The sequence below is a fragment of the Myxocyprinus asiaticus genome, chromosome 21 (genome assembly GCF_019703515.2).
Source record: "Myxocyprinus asiaticus isolate MX2 ecotype Aquarium Trade chromosome 21, UBuf_Myxa_2, whole genome shotgun sequence".
NCBI lineage: Eukaryota > Metazoa > Chordata > Actinopteri > Cypriniformes > Catostomidae > Myxocyprinus > Myxocyprinus asiaticus.
In genome coordinates, this window is record NC_059364.1 from 25385416 (window position 1) to 25404628 (window position 19213).

At 36.7% G+C, this 19213-nt stretch overlaps 1 protein-coding gene across 1 annotated transcript; it reads left to right on the forward strand.

Annotated features, from left to right (window-relative positions):
* On the forward strand, positions 1-18649 carry hk1 (hexokinase 1). The gene is made up of 18 exons (XM_051647590.1): positions 1-272; positions 3153-3315; positions 7168-7316; positions 8042-8161; positions 8296-8391; positions 8497-8596; positions 8800-8983; positions 9124-9279; positions 10120-10353; positions 12659-12963; positions 13889-14037; positions 14386-14505; positions 14606-14701; positions 14865-14964; positions 15251-15434; positions 16002-16157; positions 16367-16600; positions 17100-18649. The coding sequence occupies exons 1-18, from the start codon at positions 210-212 to the stop codon at positions 17245-17247; spliced, it is 2757 nt and encodes a 918-aa protein (XP_051503550.1). The 5' UTR covers positions 1-209; the 3' UTR covers positions 17248-18649.
* The last annotated feature ends 564 nt before the right edge of the window (positions 18650-19213 follow it).

The window sequence follows — 19213 nt, forward strand, 5'->3', positions numbered from 1 at the left end:
CCCATTATATGCTGCTTGACTTCTTAGGCCGAGGAGAGACAGCCAGAACACTGCTGTACTGCTGAGAGGGAACACCCCTACATGCCGGCTTCTCTATTTACAGCTGACCCACATTGCTTCTGAGCCTCAAAAAGGCCTGCCATATTGGAAAGGATCATAAGGTTTCTCTTCTCTCTTCTATTGCTTTTTCACCAAAGAGGTGAAGCAGGATGATAGCTGCACAGCTTCTGGCCTACTACTTTACTGAGCTGAAGGATGACCAGGTCAAAAAGGTGAGTTTCTACTATTTATGTTAACCAGTACTATTTACTGTAACCATACGTGTCAACACTTGCTTTTATGAGCTTTTTCGGGCATATGACAACAGTTGACATTTTAGATCTCATGTACTGCCGTAAAGGCAAGAGATGCGCCTTGTCTCACGTCTCCCTCCTGCTGCAGCGGCTTACTCACACTATATGCGACCGTGATGAGGGTAAAACGAGGTATACCCTTGTGAGTGACGACACACAGGCAATCTCAGTAGAATGTCGAGTCTGTGCTGCAATGTCCTTGAAAGCAGGATGTGGGGCGTCGGGGAGTGTTTTTCTGTGCCTATGTGTGAACGTGCTCATTGGAGAGTATGGCTTTACATAGGGGAAGGTGGCCTTGAGCATCTAAAGCCCCATCCCCCACAAGAAGAGTCTCGGGTTACAACAGCTGATTGACAGTTTGCCTTTATGGGAGAATTCTGACGGTGTTTGAATATTACTGTTGATGGAGGAAACGACATATAACAGAGAGCGCGAATGCGCGTATGCACATGTCAAGGAGTTTCAGTTTGAGGATGTGCATTCTTTTTATGTTAACTCTTTATTTGATTTATATTTTAAGACATGAGGTGAAGGCAAATAGACTTTTAGGTTTGTCAGCACCTTAATAATGTGTGATACTACAGTTAATCGAGCTTAAGTATTTTAATTGAGGGACTCTTCTTATGTAAAAAACGTCAGAGGCAACAGATGTATTGTGTAACAGCGTGGTTACTAAAACGACATTTAAGACATGACAAGCCGACATGAAACCATATCCTATGCTGTGGTACAGTTTTACACATGGGTGCTGCTGTCCCCTGATAAGAATTTTATGACCACTGATGTCCTATGTATAATTTGATTATAATGACTATTCTTTACTACTGTAATTACAGACATGTTATGTAAGCAGGTGAATATCTTCTATAGTGCAGTTAAACTGTAGAAATGAAAACTCTTTTGTTATTCCATTGATTTACAGTGACATCTCACATTACCCATCTAAAAGTATCATACAAACAATGCCAGTGCACTTTGAATATTAAAAGATAAAGCTACTATTTACCTCACCCTCACTGATTCAAGATTTTGTCAGGAAGCTAACATTTATTTGAGCCGGTGACAACCTGTTTGTTTAATTTCAAAAAAGGCATTAGATCCCAAAAACATCCCTGTTTGTAAATTATGCTTAGCGGCCACATCATAACTTATTACAGTACAGTGCTGTGTGTAACATACCAAATTACTCATTAGTAACTACAGGTATATGGGCCAAATAAGACTTAAAAATAACCTTGTGGTATTCCTATTGAAGTACATTCCCTTACTCTTTTAACCCTTTAAGCTCTGAGGAGGTTTTTAAAAGTTCCATTCTGTGTCATTTGAGCCATCATTTAGTCTGTGTGCCATCTCCTGGTGGCCATATGTAATTAGATTGTACGATCCTCTCTGCCCATATTTGGATGACTTCCACTTCTGGTTGCAGCGATCTGAATCCTAATATGATTGGTTTAGCATTCCATGACACATGACAACATACTAAATAATTTCAGATGAAGTCATCTGGATCCAGGAAAGCTAACTAGATAGCACATTATATGCTGTGTGCACATTGTGCTTCGTGTGGGTTATCTCATGATCTATGCATCCGATTATGTTGTGTGTGGACTCGTTTTAAAGATAATCAAAAGATAAACCTCCTCTAAGTAATGGTATATGATATTTTATTTTCCGGTTATTTTTTCTGAAGTTATAAGCAAAAACGTGGCATATAAGCAACACCTTTTTACATGTAACATGTATGTCAAAGACAAATACTTAGCTATACTTGCTATATTTTTGTCTGTGAGTAAAACAAATAGGCTGATTCTATTCTACTCTTTGAGAGCTTTCCAACAACATATGACACATGGCTATTTGATCAGTTTTATGTTTTTACCGATTACAATAAAATGTACAGTATAAAATTATTAATACATTATCATAACGGAACACTTCTGATTTGTCTGAAAATTTCAAAACACTTGTTCAGTTTTGGTCATAATGACTACATGCATTGTAAAGTACAGGTTCTAAGCTTTAAAGTGATACCTATTTTGTCTTGGTCAAGACTGTAGTTATTAATATGTTGATTATAATTATTTCCATCAGAGCTTAAAGGGTTAAACATTGTGTCTCAATGACTCACATAGGCTTATTATTCATCTGTATCATGTACATTTTCATCCTAATAAAAAGCAACAAATGTATCACCAAGTAAAGCACATAAAGAAGTTAATCAGTTGTGTTTTTATCAGCTATCTAAATAATTATTCTACAATGACATCACATACAGAGACCAACCTTAATAACCCATAGTCTTTGTTTATTAATCATGAGTCAGCATAAGAAAGAGCAGGTTCAAGCATTTACCGCTTTAATTCACTCTCGTTCCATTAGACTTCAGTAAAACGTCTTCCATTAGCTATTTTCTTGACAAATATCGTCTGTGTTTATAAACTGTATTTCCCAAATATTTCTGGTATGTCTGCACAGATCAGTTAGGAGACTAATAGTGGCATGAGACCCCATATTGTAGCTAACCCGCTATACATTTCAAGGACAGTCTGACCTTACCAGAGACAGGCAGCAATTTGACCTCAGTACTGGTAGAATGTGTCTCAATTTGAAATGCGCTGACATAAGTCAGAAATATTCTTTACTCATTACTATTGATTACTGTCAAACATCTGAGTACTTTAGGAAGATGAGGGCAAAAAGGTCAATGTTTGTACTTTTTTTAATTTTACACACAGATGTGCTCTATTGAAGCTCCCAATGATGTGTCAAAATGTGTTTGTTGTGTCTCCATTTGTAAAGATTGACAAATACTTGTACTCCATGCGGTTCTCTGATGAGACGCTGAAAGACATCATGTCCCGCTTTCAAAGGGAAATGGAAAATGGACTGAGTAGAGACACCAACCCGACAGCCACCGTTAAGATGTTGCCTACCTTTGTTAGGTCCATCCCTGATGGATCAGGTAAGCTATCATTTGGATAACAATTACATGAGAATCTCTTGTATAAATAGGTTTTAGGCACTTGTGAATAGTGTTGTATAGTGAGGATGTCTTCATAAATAATGCCATAAATAATTTTTATTTATCAATTAATGTCATACAAAGTCCAGTAAACATAAAAACAGCTAAATTAATATTTAGTGTGACCACCTTTGCCCTCAAAACAGCACCAATTCTCCTAGGTACACCTGGACACAGTTTTTCTTGGTTGTTGGCAGATAGGATGTACCAAGCTTTTTGGAGAATTTGCCACAGTTCTTCTGTCTGTTTAGGCTGTCTCAATTGCTTCTGTCTCTTTATGTAATCCCAGACTGACTCGATGTTCAGTAGGGGGCTCTGTGGGTGCCATGCCATCTGTTGCAGGGCTCCCTATTCTTCTATTCGATTCTATTTGAAAAATGAATTTTTGTGAGTCTGAAATATATATATTTCCTATTGACACATTAAATCTGAAGATATAAATAACCATCTTATAACAAATGTCTTTGTGAAACATTTTATGTGCCTAAAACTTTTGCACAGTTCTGTATATACGCACCAAAAGCAGACTTTTGTTTTACCTCAGAGTCCTTAAATAATTCCAAAAGCTTACTTGTAAAGTAAATGTAATATGTGGGTGTAATTCACTTATAGCCTACAATTGCTTTCTTTTGAGGACCATTTGTCCTTTTCAGATATGTATATGCAGTGTATAGCATGAAAACCTCACAAGGTATAGTGTCAATTAAACCATAGAGTCTGCAGTTCTGTCCGTTAGAGCAAGTCTCAAAAACAAATGTCAGCTTTCTTCATTGTACCTTTTTTAAATGCTTTGACAAAAGAAAGAACAAAAATACTTTTTGAATGTATAAAGGTCAGATGCTCACAATTGAATTAATGCCTCAATAAAGAGCACTGCGCTCAGATAATGGTTTTGTGTGATAATTGAATTTTGAGTAGTAAAGTTGAACCTCAGAAGGTATTTATTTAGCAGTTGAGAAAGTTGTTAAGAAAACTATTTTTTCTGTAAATAGAGAGTTACCAAAGCACAAAAAGTTAGTGTTAGTGACCTACTTGTTTGTACCACTATTTGTTAACCCCATTATTAAGTAAATGCATAAACATACAGTAAGTAGATACAGTAAACATCATCAACCCGCCCCCCTCCTTCCCACACACACACACACACACAATTGTTATAAGAGAAATAGAGTTGTTAAATTTGAAACATTAGACATTTCTGAGTTGTCCAAGGTTAGATTGTCTTAACAAGCAATTCAATTGAAAAAACCTTTTGCCCACCTCTCAGTGCATTTACTATGCAAACTTCACTATAATCTTTGTATAGCATAGAATGAGGTGATCCTGATACTACTGAGTGGTCACAATATTGAACCAATTTTCCCTGAACCATGAAACATGTGATCATGCCTTTCTACATACCCTGCAGCTTCCAACCAGAAGCGTAGGGTTACATCATGGATTATATGGGCTGTAATCCCTTTATCAGATTAGCATGTGAATGTTGAATTCAGTGCACTCTGTTAGCATGCCTACATAATGTATTCTACAAGCAGCTAGCTATTTATAATTGTAATTGTGTCCTCACAATGATTATTTTGAATTATTTTAATATGTCTTATGTTATTGCAAGACAGTTTGATTCCAGTTAATGATTTATCTGTCCTGTATCAACAGAGAAGTTGGTTAAAAAAGAACAAATCCAAATCTGATTATTTTTGAAACCACATCAATAACATACATCCATCACTGCAATGTGCTCACCAGTAGCATACATACAGTATATCTTATCTACAATAGCTTGTCAAGAGTGCTGCTCCATGGTCCTAAGGTATTGGACACTGCAGTATAAACAATTATATATATAGATTGTGAACTTTTAGCATCCCACTGATAAAACGCCTGAGTATGTACAGCACTAAAGCCTGTTCTATATGAAATAGATCACCAGAACAGAGATTACCCACCTGTATTTGAAAGACATGAATTAAGAAATGGATTTCAATTTTAATTGCAATTTTAGTTATAATGTATATTTTAGTGTACATTCTACTGATTTATGAACATTTCATTCATAAAGCAAATGGAAAAGGTCACATTTTGCTGTAAATGTAAACTTTGCTGTAAGCAGCCTTTTATATCTATGCTAGTGGTTGACCGATATGGTTTTTTTTTAATGGCTGATATTGATTTCTGTGTGCAGGGTTGGCTGATGGCCGATATAATGCTTATATATACAGTACATAATACAACTAATAATTATATTTATTTATCACACATATACATTTGCACATATACAGTGAAACTCTTTTTTTTCCCACATATCCCAACTAAGCTGGGGTCAGAGTGCAGGGTCAGCCATGATACAGCACCCCTGGAGCAGATAGGGTCAAGGGCCTTGCTCAAGGGCCCAACAGTGGCGTCTTGGCGGTGCTGGGGCTTGAACCCCCGACCTTCTGATCAGTAACCCAGAGCCTTAACCACTGAGCCACCATTGCCCCACTATAAACTAAATTATAGCAAATAAGATAAACACAAACTTGTTGAATTTGAACAGTTTAAACCGTTATTAGCTGAAACCAATAATCAAATATTTGCAGATTAATTGTCTGGCTGATATATATGTTATGTTAATAATGAACAAATCTTCCAGGCTTGGCCTAATCTAACACTTTAGGTTTACAACAGATCAGTTCAGCCATACAAACTGTATATTTAGGTGATGTGTTCACAGAGCACATCTCTTGACACTTTTGCTAGAGTATATATCAGTTTCATACTATTAACATTTTACTGTAGTAATATGCAACTCCAACAAGGTAACATCTCATAATTAAGCTCCTGAGCCGGATGAATATGAGTTAACACCATTTGAAATCTTCACGCTCTCAAACACCTTTCGTCCAACCAATAAACAGGAGGTTGCTAGAAAAAAGAACATGTATTTGGTTTTTGTCATTACTTGGCAACAAGTACTGCACACAGTATTGACAATCTGGACACGTCGAGGCGCCTTAAGAACCAAAAAAGAGGGTTATAGAGAACATTTATACTTAATGCAAACATCTCCTGCTATTACTCTTTCTTTGTTTAATCTAAGGCACAAACAGACTTGTTAATCACTGTTTTATTAGAAACTTTTCTTAAGAATCTGTCCCCAAGACTTCATGGCTAATTGGGGTTTCTCGCTGTTGCCAGATTGTCTATGTCTGTGCCCAGCTCAAAAAAGCATTCCTGATTAAGCCCCCTTGCTCTCGACCAAAATAAATGTTGTCGCACATGCACAGTCTCAACCACACAGGAATGGTACGTTGTTTAATCATGACTGGGTCATGGTGTAATACAGTACTGTATGTATAACACTGGCAGTTTCCATTCTTTCTTTCTGTCCTGACAATTGGCATTGACTGGAAAGTTTTTACTGGTTTAAAGGAATAGTTCACCAAAGAAATCAGTAATCATTTACTCACCCTCATGTCGTTTCAAACTGATATGACTTTCTTTCTTCTGCAGAACAGAAACATTTCGGCTTAATAAATACAATTTCGATCTGTTCCTCACACAAAGCATACTGTATGGCTTCAAAAGACTTCAAATAAAATGCACAAGTGTTATGGACTACATTAATGTGTCATTTTGGAGTTGATAGCCCCAGTCCCCTTTCACTTTATATAAAGTGAAAATTGCATGATTGCATTATATGATAAAGAACTTCAAAAAATGTTTTAAATGATCATTAACATCATATGCTAACTCTTGATAGTTTAGATAACAATTCTTGTAATATTGAGAATTTTTTTAACTGTTTTTCAGAGAAGGGAGATTTCATTGCACTGGATCTGGGGGGCTCTAATTTTCGTATTCTGAGGGTAAAAGTGTCACATGAGAAGAAACAGACAGTGCAGATGGAGAGTAAGATATACGAAACTCCAGAGGACATCATCCACGGCAGCGGATCACGGGTACACACAGCCATTTCTTTATCCATCTTAACAACAACATAAGCAAACCCAATTTTTTATTACAATTACACATGATGAGAATGTGCATCGGAGTTCAAAGGTCCACATTGAAAATCTGGAATTCAAATTCAAACTTCATCCTGGAAATAAACACAATTTTAGGATTCGGAAACATTTTAAACAAAGAAATGATATGATGTGAATTGAATATTGAATTGAGATGAAAAAAATGTAAGATTCTGCACTGTTTCTAGGTCACTGATCAAATAAGTAAATTTTAGCATGTTAACTTTTTTGTTAAAAAAGGTCAGAAATTTCTCATATCATGCTGGGGTAACATGGATCTTCATGCATATACTTGTGGAGTTCAAGCCAGCTTGAGTGCATGCTGTCATTAGAGCTAAGGGGGGGTGTACAAAATACTGAGAAATTTGAATAATTTTTATGCAACTTTCATTCTAAAAATGTAAAATAGACGCCTGTCTCTTTTGGACCTTAAAGTATGTAGAATAATGTATTTAAATGACCAACAACCAGTCAGTGTTCTGAATAAAGCAGCTGAAAATTTGTGTTGTTTGGGAGATGAAAATCTTACAATCAACAAGTTTTGTTGTACTATAATTTTTATTAAAATTTAGACAACTTAATTTAGGTGTTTTGATCTTCAGATGTCCCCTCTGTAATCTTCCTTTTCTTTATTCTGCACCTGTTTATTATTCTTGCAGCTGTTTGACCATGTTGCAGAATGCCTTGGAGACTTCATGGAGAAACAAAATATTAAAGACAAAAAGCTTCCTGTGGGGTTCACATTTTCATTCCCTTGTGCTCATAGTAAACTGGATGAGGTAATGGTGCATTCAATTCTATATTGTTGTGTAAATATAGATCCAAATAATGCCATTGAGATTTCAATTTTTTTATTGAATCATGCATACATTCTCAGGACAATATCATATTTTTACCTATTGTATTTTTGCAGGCTGTTTTGTTGACTTGGACCAAGCGCTTCAAGGCCAGTGGGGTTGAGGGAATGGATGTAGTAAAGCTTCTAAATAAAGCCATCAAAAAACGTGGGGTGAGGTTTATTAACTCCATAATCATTAACTCAGTAATTTATTTTTAACACAATGAAATCAACACTCAGATCAGAATGAGATTAAATGGTAAAATTCACTTGCAGGACTATGATGCAGATATCATGGCTGTTGTCAATGACACTGTTGGAACTATGATGACCTGTGGCTTCGATGACCAGCGCTGTGAAGTTGGCATCATCATTGGTAAAAAGCAATCCAAATGTTTTATTCTTACAGTAGTTCCTGTCTGACACGGTGCCTATGCATTCCTAAATGGACCTTAAATTAGTTCAAGCTAATTATAACTTCTCTCAATGTACAAGTGGCAGCAAATACCAAAAATGTTCTAAATATACTCAATCAAAGCTTCTAGATTCTTGAACATCTGTGTTTCTGTGGTCCCACAGGTACCGGCACTAATGCATGTTACATGGAGGAGCTGAGACACATCGATCTGGTGGAGGGAGATGAAGGCAGGATGTGCATCAATACTGAATGGGGGGCTTTTGGAGATGATGGCACATTGGAGGATATCCGAACTGAGTTTGACAGGGAGATCGACCGTGGCTCCCTCAACCCTGGCAAGCAATTGTAAGCCACAGAAGAAAAAAACACTTTTTTGCATATTGATTGCTCAGTCAGTAATTCTAGTCTTCTTCTGGACCAGTAAAGATTGTAAGATGTCAGCTCTTAAAGCAAGTAGGATGAAGATGAATGTTGTGTGTTCCCAGGTTTGAGAAGATGGTCAGTGGGATGTACATGGGCGAGCTGGTTAGACTGATCCTGGTGAAGATGGCTAAAGAAGGGCTGCTGTTTGAGGGCCGCATCACCCCAGAACTGCTCACTAAAGGAAAAATTGAAACCAAGCATGTTTCTGCTATTGAAAAGTGAGTCATCATTCTTTTCATTATCAGTCCCTCTGATAAATAACATTTAAAAAACATTTGTCCATTTAATTATTTTTTTTTTTCTGCCAATATACATACTGAATAGGCATACAGTGAGTCCACATGGAAAATCTGGGATTTAAAATCTAAATTAAACCTTGAAACAAACAGAAAAGTTTAGGATTTTGAAAAATGTAAAACCAAACAAAAAAGTTCTGGAATACAGAAAAAAAAGAAACATTTAAAGGGATAGTTCTCCCAAAAATTTACACATACTCATGCCATCCCAGATGTGTATGACTTTCTTTCTTCTGCAGAACACAAAGATTTTCTGAAAAATTTCTCAGCTCTGTAGGTCCATTAAATGCAAGGGAATGGTGGTCAGACCTTTTAAGCTCCAAAAATCATAAAAAACAAACACAAAAAAAAACAAAAACAAAAAAAAAACAGATCAATATTTAAGTCCTTTTTTATTATAAACCTCCACTTTCACATCCTGAAAGATTTAAAGTGAAAAAGGATTTAAAAATTGATCTGTTTCTCACCCAAAGCAATTGCATCATTTCAGAAGACATACATTAAACCACTGGAGTCATATAGATTACTTTTATGCTGCCTTTATAAAAGTACCATTCACTTGCCAGACCACAATTCACTTGCCAGACCTAGAGATATTCTTGTAAAAATCTTTGTTTGTGTTCAGCAGAAGAAAGAAAGTCACAATGTCATCACAGATTATTTTAAACATATATTGAAGCAAAACATTAAAGCCAATACAAATAGTCCTTTTTGACCATAAACCATATGCCCAACCTTACGCAAGAACCACTCTTTCTCCAGGAGCAAAGAGGGACTGACCAAAGCCAAGGAGATTCTGACCCGCTTGGGTGTAGAACCATCTGAAGACGACTGCATTGCTGTGCAACATGTTTGCGCTATTGTCTCTTTTCGCTCTGCTAATCTAATTGCTGCCACTTTGGGTGCGATCCTCAAACGTCTGAAGGACAATAAGAGTGCCCCTCGCCTCCGCACCACAGTTGGCATTGATGGCTCCCTCTATAAGATGCACCCACAGTGAGTATTACATTTAGATCAGCAGGTTAAAATCAGACTACAACCTGATCATTGGTAAAACCCCATCATTGGTGAATGTAATAGAAAAACTGGTGAGGTGAACCAAGAGGACTTTCTTTTTATTTTCTTATTTATTTTTTTTATTTTTTTTATAGAGTTAATAGAGTTCTCAGATATGTTTCATTTAGGTGTTAATTTTGTCTCAGATGTTTCTTCTAAAAGTTGAAATGCATTAAGAGTATACTGCTGTAACCTTGATATGGAAGGCATAGCCCATATCATTTTGTTTAGAAAAGCATTTAAAGAGAAATGTTTGAATTCATTTTGAAATCTTGACTTTTGATTATAGACCTAGGGATGTTTGGCAAATCTAAGCATAGTTTGAGATATTGTTAAGATCTCTGCTGAAATCTTGTGTCATAGGGTCTACTTCTCAGGAGACAAATCTGAGAAGGAGACTTAAACAAAAGTCTACATTTGACCCCCTTTCTCATTTATGTATATTAAAGAGATTTTTCTTGATGATCTGAACAGAGATGCAACACAAGAAGAAAATGACTTTATATGTCATTTATTATGTTTCAAACTGCATTACTTAAAGCAACAGGCGTTTTAAGCCTTATTAAATCATAACATACAGCCAGAATGCTTACCAAGCTATCACAAAGGGGAATAAAACTGCAGGTGCATGTGACACTCTCAAACCCGTCAAAGGGAGTGCTGAATCCTCTTATGAGCTCATGTAACAAAGACAAGCTCTATTAATATACATTGAGTAGGTTTCCATAGGAGCAGCTGTGCCTCTATTTGTTTTGACAATATGGACATAATCATTAACCTCATTAGTGTCCACACTCTAGACACTAAAAGTTCAGATAGGTTAGTTAAGATTAAAGAAGTGGATGGTTAAATTTGAGCTGATATCAGATGAACTTCTATACCATTTACGTCACATGGTTCATCATTACACCACAATTCACATTCCAAAATAGACAGTGAGTCTTTAAATAAAACCTTTGAAAAAGATAACAGCTCTCTATTCTCTGTGAAACTTGAGAGAGATATTTAGGCAGTTAAGATATGACTACAGGACAGTGTGTTACACAAGAACATTGCCCTTCAACTTAACTTCCTTTAAAGGAATAGTTCACCCAAAAATTTAAATGATCTCATAATTTACTCACCCTCATGCCAACCCAGATGTGTATGACTTTCATTCACACACAAACACAAACAAAGCTTTTTAGAAGAATATTTCAGCTCTGTTGGTCCATACAATGCAAGTGAGTGGTGACCAGACATTTGAAGGTCCAAAAATCACATAAAAGCCACATAAAAGTAATCCATGTGACTCAAGTAGTTAAATCCATATGTTCAGAAGCCATATGATAGGTGTGGGTGAGAAAAAGATCAATATTTAAGTCCTTTTGTACTATAAATCTCCACTTTCACTTTCATGTTATATTCTTTCATATTTTGAAAGTGAAAGTGGAGATTTATAGTAAAAAAAAAAAAAAAAAAAGTACTTAAATATTTATCTGTTTCTCACCCACACTTATCATATTGCTTCAGAAGACATATTAAACAACTGGAGTCATGTGGATTACTTTTATGCAGCCTTTATGTGATTTTTGGAGCTTCAAATTTCTTTCACTTGCATTGTATGGACCAACAGAGCTGAGATATTCTTCTAAAAATCTTCATTTGTGTTCTGCAGAAGAAAGAAAGTCATACACATCTGGGATGGCATGAGTGTGAGTAAATTATGAGAGAATTTTTATTTTGCGGTGAACTTTTTTTTTCCCCTTTAACAATAATGGTCATAACATGGGCTATCACTGAATAGGACCTTTTATACAAAAGTCTTAAAACATTAAGTTGTTTAAACATTGCTTTGCTTAACATTACCTTCCTTAAAATACTTAATTCTGATTCATCAATTGTGGCATTCTGCATTAATATATATTTGTAAATTGACCGCTAAACTGTATATTTGACCATTGTTCCCAACAATATGGAACTAGACTGTGCTAGTTCCATGTTTTTCGTAGCTCTCTGCAATCTCTTTCTTCCCACATTAATATTTTATGTCCATTAATTAATTTATCTGGTAAGTAGCCATTTACTTATCAGAATAATTTACAGCCAGTCTTTTTAACAAAATAAACACCTTCAGGATGATACAAGACGACTCCGCTTCGCATATGGGTTTATTTTGCAGTAATGGCTGCCTCTGAATTATCCCTTAATTTGACTGGTTCTTTTCGGTGTGATATCTCACATTGTGTCCTTCTGTGTCTGACAGGTATTCTCGCCGGTTGCACAAGACTGTGCGTCGTCTAGTGCCGGAATCTGATGTCCGCTTCTTGCTTTCTGAAAGTGGAAGTGGCAAAGGGGCTGCACTGGTAACAGCCTGGGCTTACCGATTGGCCGATCAGACCCGTCAGATTGCTGAGACTTTGGCAGAGTTCAGGCTGACCAAAGATCAGCTTCTGGAGGTGAAGAAAAGGATGAAAACTGAGATCCAGAATGGACTGAGCAAGAAAACCCAAAGCTCAGCCACAGTCAAGATGCTTCCCACCTATGTACGGAGTACCCCAGATGGATCAGGTAAAAAAATCTAGGAATATATCATTAATAACGGATCATGCCCTTTAAAGGTGTAGTGTGTAATGTATGTTAAATACTTTCTCCTATCTCAGCTTAATGTGCAGAGATAAAAAAAAGTATGTAAATCGTACAGTATGTTGTAATCTGTGGCTTTGTGGTGCTATCAAATCATTGCTCTGTTTATTTGAGCATCCTAACCAGTCCGACATTCAACCAATGGTGTAAATTTAGGGTGGGATTCTCTTGTTTTTTGTTTTTTTTTACTTTACTGTCTACTTATTTTTGCAATTCCATTTGGTTATGCTAGTGGCGCTAAAAATACACACTTCCCCTTTAAATTAAATTTATACATTTTCCTAAAAGTGGCCAAATAGACCACAGGATTTCTAGATGTCTAGATATGTAATGATTCTCCAGATATGATCTGACTTTCACATCTTACTGAGGAAAATGTCATGTCATGTGTTGCCACAGTGTAATCAACAATATCATGCTTTCATACGTCATATTTCAAAGCCATTTGTTAAAGCAAATTAAAATTCTCTTTATCCCTGTTGAGTTGCATCATAATATAATCCTGGGCTTACTCACTACAGAAACATGACAACGTATTGGATTCCTGATTGTGATTTAAATTGAATCCCAGCTAAGAATATAACATGCTAGATGCTAATGCATTGACATTTTGGTTTTCACAGTCAGATGGATTTTAGCATTAGAAAAGCACTATGCACAGGTCATTTTTACAGTAGAAAAAATGACTTTATTGTGTCTTCTGTGGGACTAATTCTTCTGATTCTTGTCCATCTTTCATTTTCCATCATTACCTCCATAGTTGCAATTCCTTTCTCTTTTTGTATGCAGCATTTAGATAATTACTTTTTTTATGTTAAGTCTACGTTTCTGTATATTCTCTATTATACAGAAAATGGTGACTTCTTGGCTTTGGATCTTGGAGGTACAAACTTTAGGGTGCTGTTGGTAAAGATTCGTAGTGGCAAGAGACGAACTGTGGAGATGCATAATAAAATCTATGCCATTCCTGTAGAAGTAATGCAAGGAACTGGAGAGGAGGTGTGTAGCCTCTATTGCATAATTAAACCTAGTTAGAAGATATGATTAAAAATAAATAAATATATATATATATATATATATATATATATATATATATATATATATATATATATATATATATATATATATTATTTTTTTTATATTGTTGTATAAGCACTGAACTACTGTACACACAGGTATAGAAATACAAAATGTAAGTCCTGAACTTATTTTGTGGTATTTGATTTGTATTTGAATGACTCTTAATTAATAGTCACTCTAAACTAATTCATATCTTTAAATGAATAACAGCAAATGCAATATTTCAACAATAAATTATTTTAACTACTCCTCCACAAACACCTGCAGCTCTTTGATCACATTGTGGCCTGCATATCTGATTTCCTGGACTACATGGGAATGAAGAATGCTCGCCTGCCTCTGGGCTTTACCTTCTCCTTCCCCTGCAGACAAACTAGTCTGGATGCAGTGAGCTGCCTTTTGGCATTTTTTTTTTCTTCATCTTTTTTGCATTTGCTCATCTATTGAATGACATCCTGTTGATATTTTCATGCTGTGTTGATTGCAGGGAATTTTGGTAAATTGGACAAAGGGATTCAGAGCCACAGACTGTGAAGGGGAAGATGTTGTCGGCCTCCTGAGAGAGGGCATCAAAAGGAGAGAGGTGAGTTACGACATACTGCCACAAAAGTGATGACCATAAATTATTTAATTGATTTTTAAATCCAGAATCTCAATCTTTATTACTTTGGCTGTGCATTACAGGTTGTGTGTATATTGTATGTGTACAATTCGAAAGTGTTTTGTGTACACTGTACCGTTCACAGGAGTTTGACCTGGATGTTGTAGCCATAGTGAATGACACAGTGGGTACAATGATGACCTGTGCATATGAGGAACCCACATGTGAGGTTGGGCTGATTGCAGGTAAATTTAATATTGTACAACTGTGAATCACTAATCAACTACAGAATACACAAATAGCAGAAGTAGTTTTTGTATGCCATATTTTAAAACACAGTGATATTCATAAGTCTAACTGTACGTAAAGACAAATCCTTTACATTTTGTTGCACTTTATGATGTGTATCACATAGAATCCACAAGTAAAACTAACTAGTAGTGTATAAATTATTAATTTCAGGGAAGAAACAGTGATATCTTTTTAACTATTTTTACTCAGCATAGCATGCTAAGATGTGTGTGGTTTTAGGAACAGGCAGCAACGCCTGCTACATGGAGGAGTTGCGAAACATTGAGACAGTGGATGGAGAAGAGGGCAGGATGTGTGTGAATATGGAATGGGGAGCTTTTGGGGACAATGGCTGCCTGGATGACATCAGGACTCAGTATGACAATAATGTGGATGATCTTTCTCTCAATGCTGGCAAACAGAGGTGAGCATTTTCACGCAGTCAAAAGTGTGATGAAAAGAAAAAGTTTTGAAAATAAATTGGTGGGAAAAAAAATGGATGGATGGATGGATGGATGGATGAATGGGTGGGTGGATGGGTTGGTGAACAGATGAGTGGATGGGTGGGTGGATGGATGGATGGATGGGTGGGTGAGTGGGTGGGTGGGCTGATGCATGGATGGATGGATGGGTGGATGAATGGATGGATGGATGGATGGATTGATGGGTGGGTGGGCGGGTGGATGGATTGATGCATGGATGGATGGGTTGGTGGATGGATGGATGGATGGATGGGTATGTGTGTGTGGATGGATGGATGGATGGGTATGTGTGTGTGGATGGGTGGGTGGATGGATGGATTGATGGATGGATTAATGGATGGCTCAGAGGTGTTAATGTAGCAAGTCTTGGAGAATTGCTCCGATGAGATGCAATAGAATATGTAAATGTAGATTCTATTAATGATCAGTATTACTGCAAATGCTCATAATTCATATTTGTTATCCTAAAGTTATTATGTTTTTGTATGTTTGTTTGTTTGCACTTTGAGGTATGAGAAGATGTGCAGTGGTATGTACCTGGGCGAAATTGTACGGAACATCTTGATTGACTTGACAAAGCGTGGTTTCCTCTTCAGAGGGCAGATCTCTGAGACACTGAAGACCAGGGGTATCTTCGAAACGAAGTTCCTTTCCCAAATTGAGAGGTACTGTAGTAATGTCTCATATTCGATTATCACATCACACCAAACATTTCCATAATATATAGACATTTTTCAGCAGCGTCAGTAACAGATGTACATTATAATACTGAAATCCTTAAAATAACTTTCTGTATATATTTATGTTTATATTTAGAATTTTCTTTTCAACAGACTGCTCGATGCTTGAACCTTGTGTTGATCTTTCCCCGTAGTGATCGATTGGCGCTACTGCAGGTGAGGTCCATTCTGCAGCATTTGGGCTTGGACAGCACATGTGATGACAGTATTATCGTGAAGGAAGTGTGTGGAGCTGTTTCCCGTCGTGCAGCCCAGCTCTGTGGCGCTGGAATGGCTGCTGTTGTGGACAAAATCCGGGAGAACCGTGGCCTGGACCGTTTGGACATCACTGTTGGGGTGGATGGAACTCTTTATAAGCTCCATCCACAGTAAGTGTTTGAAAAATGGATATATTTTGTATAATTCATGCACCAACAAATATTTGTGCTGTTGTGATTTAGTTACATATTTTCCTGATTTTTTAAAAAATTTTAATGGCAACAAAGAAAATGAGTGTTGCGCGAAAAAGGAATTGGACTCTTCAGCCACACTTAAAAATGCACAAATGTCATTGCATTAGACAACAAATTATCAGAGCAAGTGACATTTCAGCATTCTTTCATAAGGAAATGTTTCAAGTCATAAAACATTACATATATTGTTAAAACAGAAAGTACTTGCTCTATAATGGGATGAACTAGACCTTTGGTTACTCTGCTAGGACACCATTGTGAACTTGAGGAGTACTGACTTCATACATCCTCTAAAAATCATGTGACTTAAGGGTCCAAAAGTGTCAAATTATATTTGGGGCTACTGCTGGTATATCATATTTTTTATTTGGCCTGAAATGTATTATCTAACTGCGGACTCTCTCCCGCTTCTCAGTTTCTCACGGATTATGCACCAGACTGTGAAGGAGCTCGCCCCCAACTGCAATGTCACCTTCCTTCTCTCAGAAGACGGAAGTGGGAAGGGTGCTGCCTTGATCACTGCTGTTGGGTGTCGTCTGCGTCAGCAAGAACAAAAGAGCTGAACTCTCCTCAGAACAAGCCCTTAGCTCCTTCTGTGGCTATATCAGGGCCTATCAATTTCCACTCACAGCTGTGACTTCACTCTCCTCCACCCAGATCTAGCACATCCATTTGATCATGCCCAGAGCTGTGATTTGACCCTTTGTGATTAGCTTTGTGTTTCACTACTTTTTAAAGAACTCGTTACTGTCAGCCTTTCTCTGTGTACGTCTCAAGTGTGTTATTAGGGGTTGGTCACTCTCTGTCCACCCAAAATATATAAAGATATTATTTAAGATGTTCAACTGTTGTTTATGTATTTATGGATGTATACTGGAAAAAGGGAAGAAATGTAAACACATTACAAACATTAAAAGTTAAGATATTTGACTAATATTATGAAGATATTATTTATTTTATTTTTGTATTTGATGGGTGCATTGTAACATGACAGAAGTGACAGGAGTGGATCTTTGAGGGAAAGAAAGTATTTTTTTGAGATTATACCAAGCTAATTCCAAAATTTTGTGTATTGTCATTTGTCTGTAGGTCAGTGTGTGGTGTCAGTCAGTAGTGGTTCTAGCTTGTTTGGTGCCCTGGGCAAAACCCCCATCAGTAACCCCCCCCCCCCCTTTCCCACAAAGGTTGGTGGCTGGGGGTTGTGGGTGGTTGGAGATGACATGGCTGGTGGACTTTTTTGTGTTAGGCAGCTGCACACATTGCACATGCCTAAATCTACCCCTGGTGTCAATATTGAGAAATGCCCAATGTACACTAACCATAACAGTCTCCCCATGGTATTGCCATGGTCAAAGTGGGGAAGACATGCGAGTTCAGTTGAGGCTGCCTTCCTATTTAATTCTTTAATTGCTACCAGCTCCTTTTGGTCTCCTTCTGATACGCTATTCTATTAGTCAAACAAATGAACAAGGAAAGAGAAACCTAATGCCTTTGCTTATTTACCCTCTTTGAAATAGTTTAACTCTTAGATATCTAAAGGCTTTGGCAGATTGTACCATGCACATTGCTTTTGTCAACTTTTTGCTTTTTGCAGGTTATCAGCCCTGTAAACAGCAGTACTGATATCCATAAATGTCCTTCTGTGTGCCCTGGCTGGTTATTTGTGAGTGATTGTGTGTAATTAATGTGAGTGAATATGTGTAGTGGCTCAGAGATTATGATGAAAGCATGCCTTATTTGGTAACTGAGGTCTAGCATCCACTGATTTTGTACAAAATTCATAGTTGCACTATATAAATAGATGTTCTCGGAAAACCTATAGGAGAAAACCATAAAAATATTTTGATGAACAACTGATTTTATGTTCTGTGGTTTTCTTCAGAGTTGCCCAAACATTGTAGCGTTGTTCAGTATTGAAATAATGTGTGATATGTGTTTGTGCAATAAAAGAATTTCCTTTTTCTATCTCATGTCAGTGAATGTACTGAGGGTTCAATTGCCAAGTGATACACAGTATGAATACCTGAACAAAGTGGGTAAATGTTAGAGGTATCCTACAATCACAGGCCAAATGATCCTGATTAACCAATTCAGCAAGATACTGTATATTTCAATTTAAAGATAATTATTTATGTTTAATATGAAATTAAGATTTGAGGGGAAAGCTGGTTATTTCACTTTTTGTTCTAGAATTTCTGGTAGTTTCACACAAAAAATATGAAGTAATGGTTTCAAAATCAACAACAAACAATTAAAGATTTAAGCTTCATGTCAAATAGGCCAAATGTGAGCATGCTTTGCTTGAAAACTATGGTGTCTGCTCCTGAGCCTTACGTAAGGAATTTCAAATCAGATTACTTAATCAAATATTTGTATCCATGTAGATCTGAGGATACACAACTGTTTTTATTTTGCTTGTCTTTAGAGTATGTCCCATTAACAGTGTTTCATTGCTGTTTTAATTGACTTTTTACTGTATTTTAGAAAACAGTGGTAATGATGACAAAATCATGGCAGTGAATTATATTT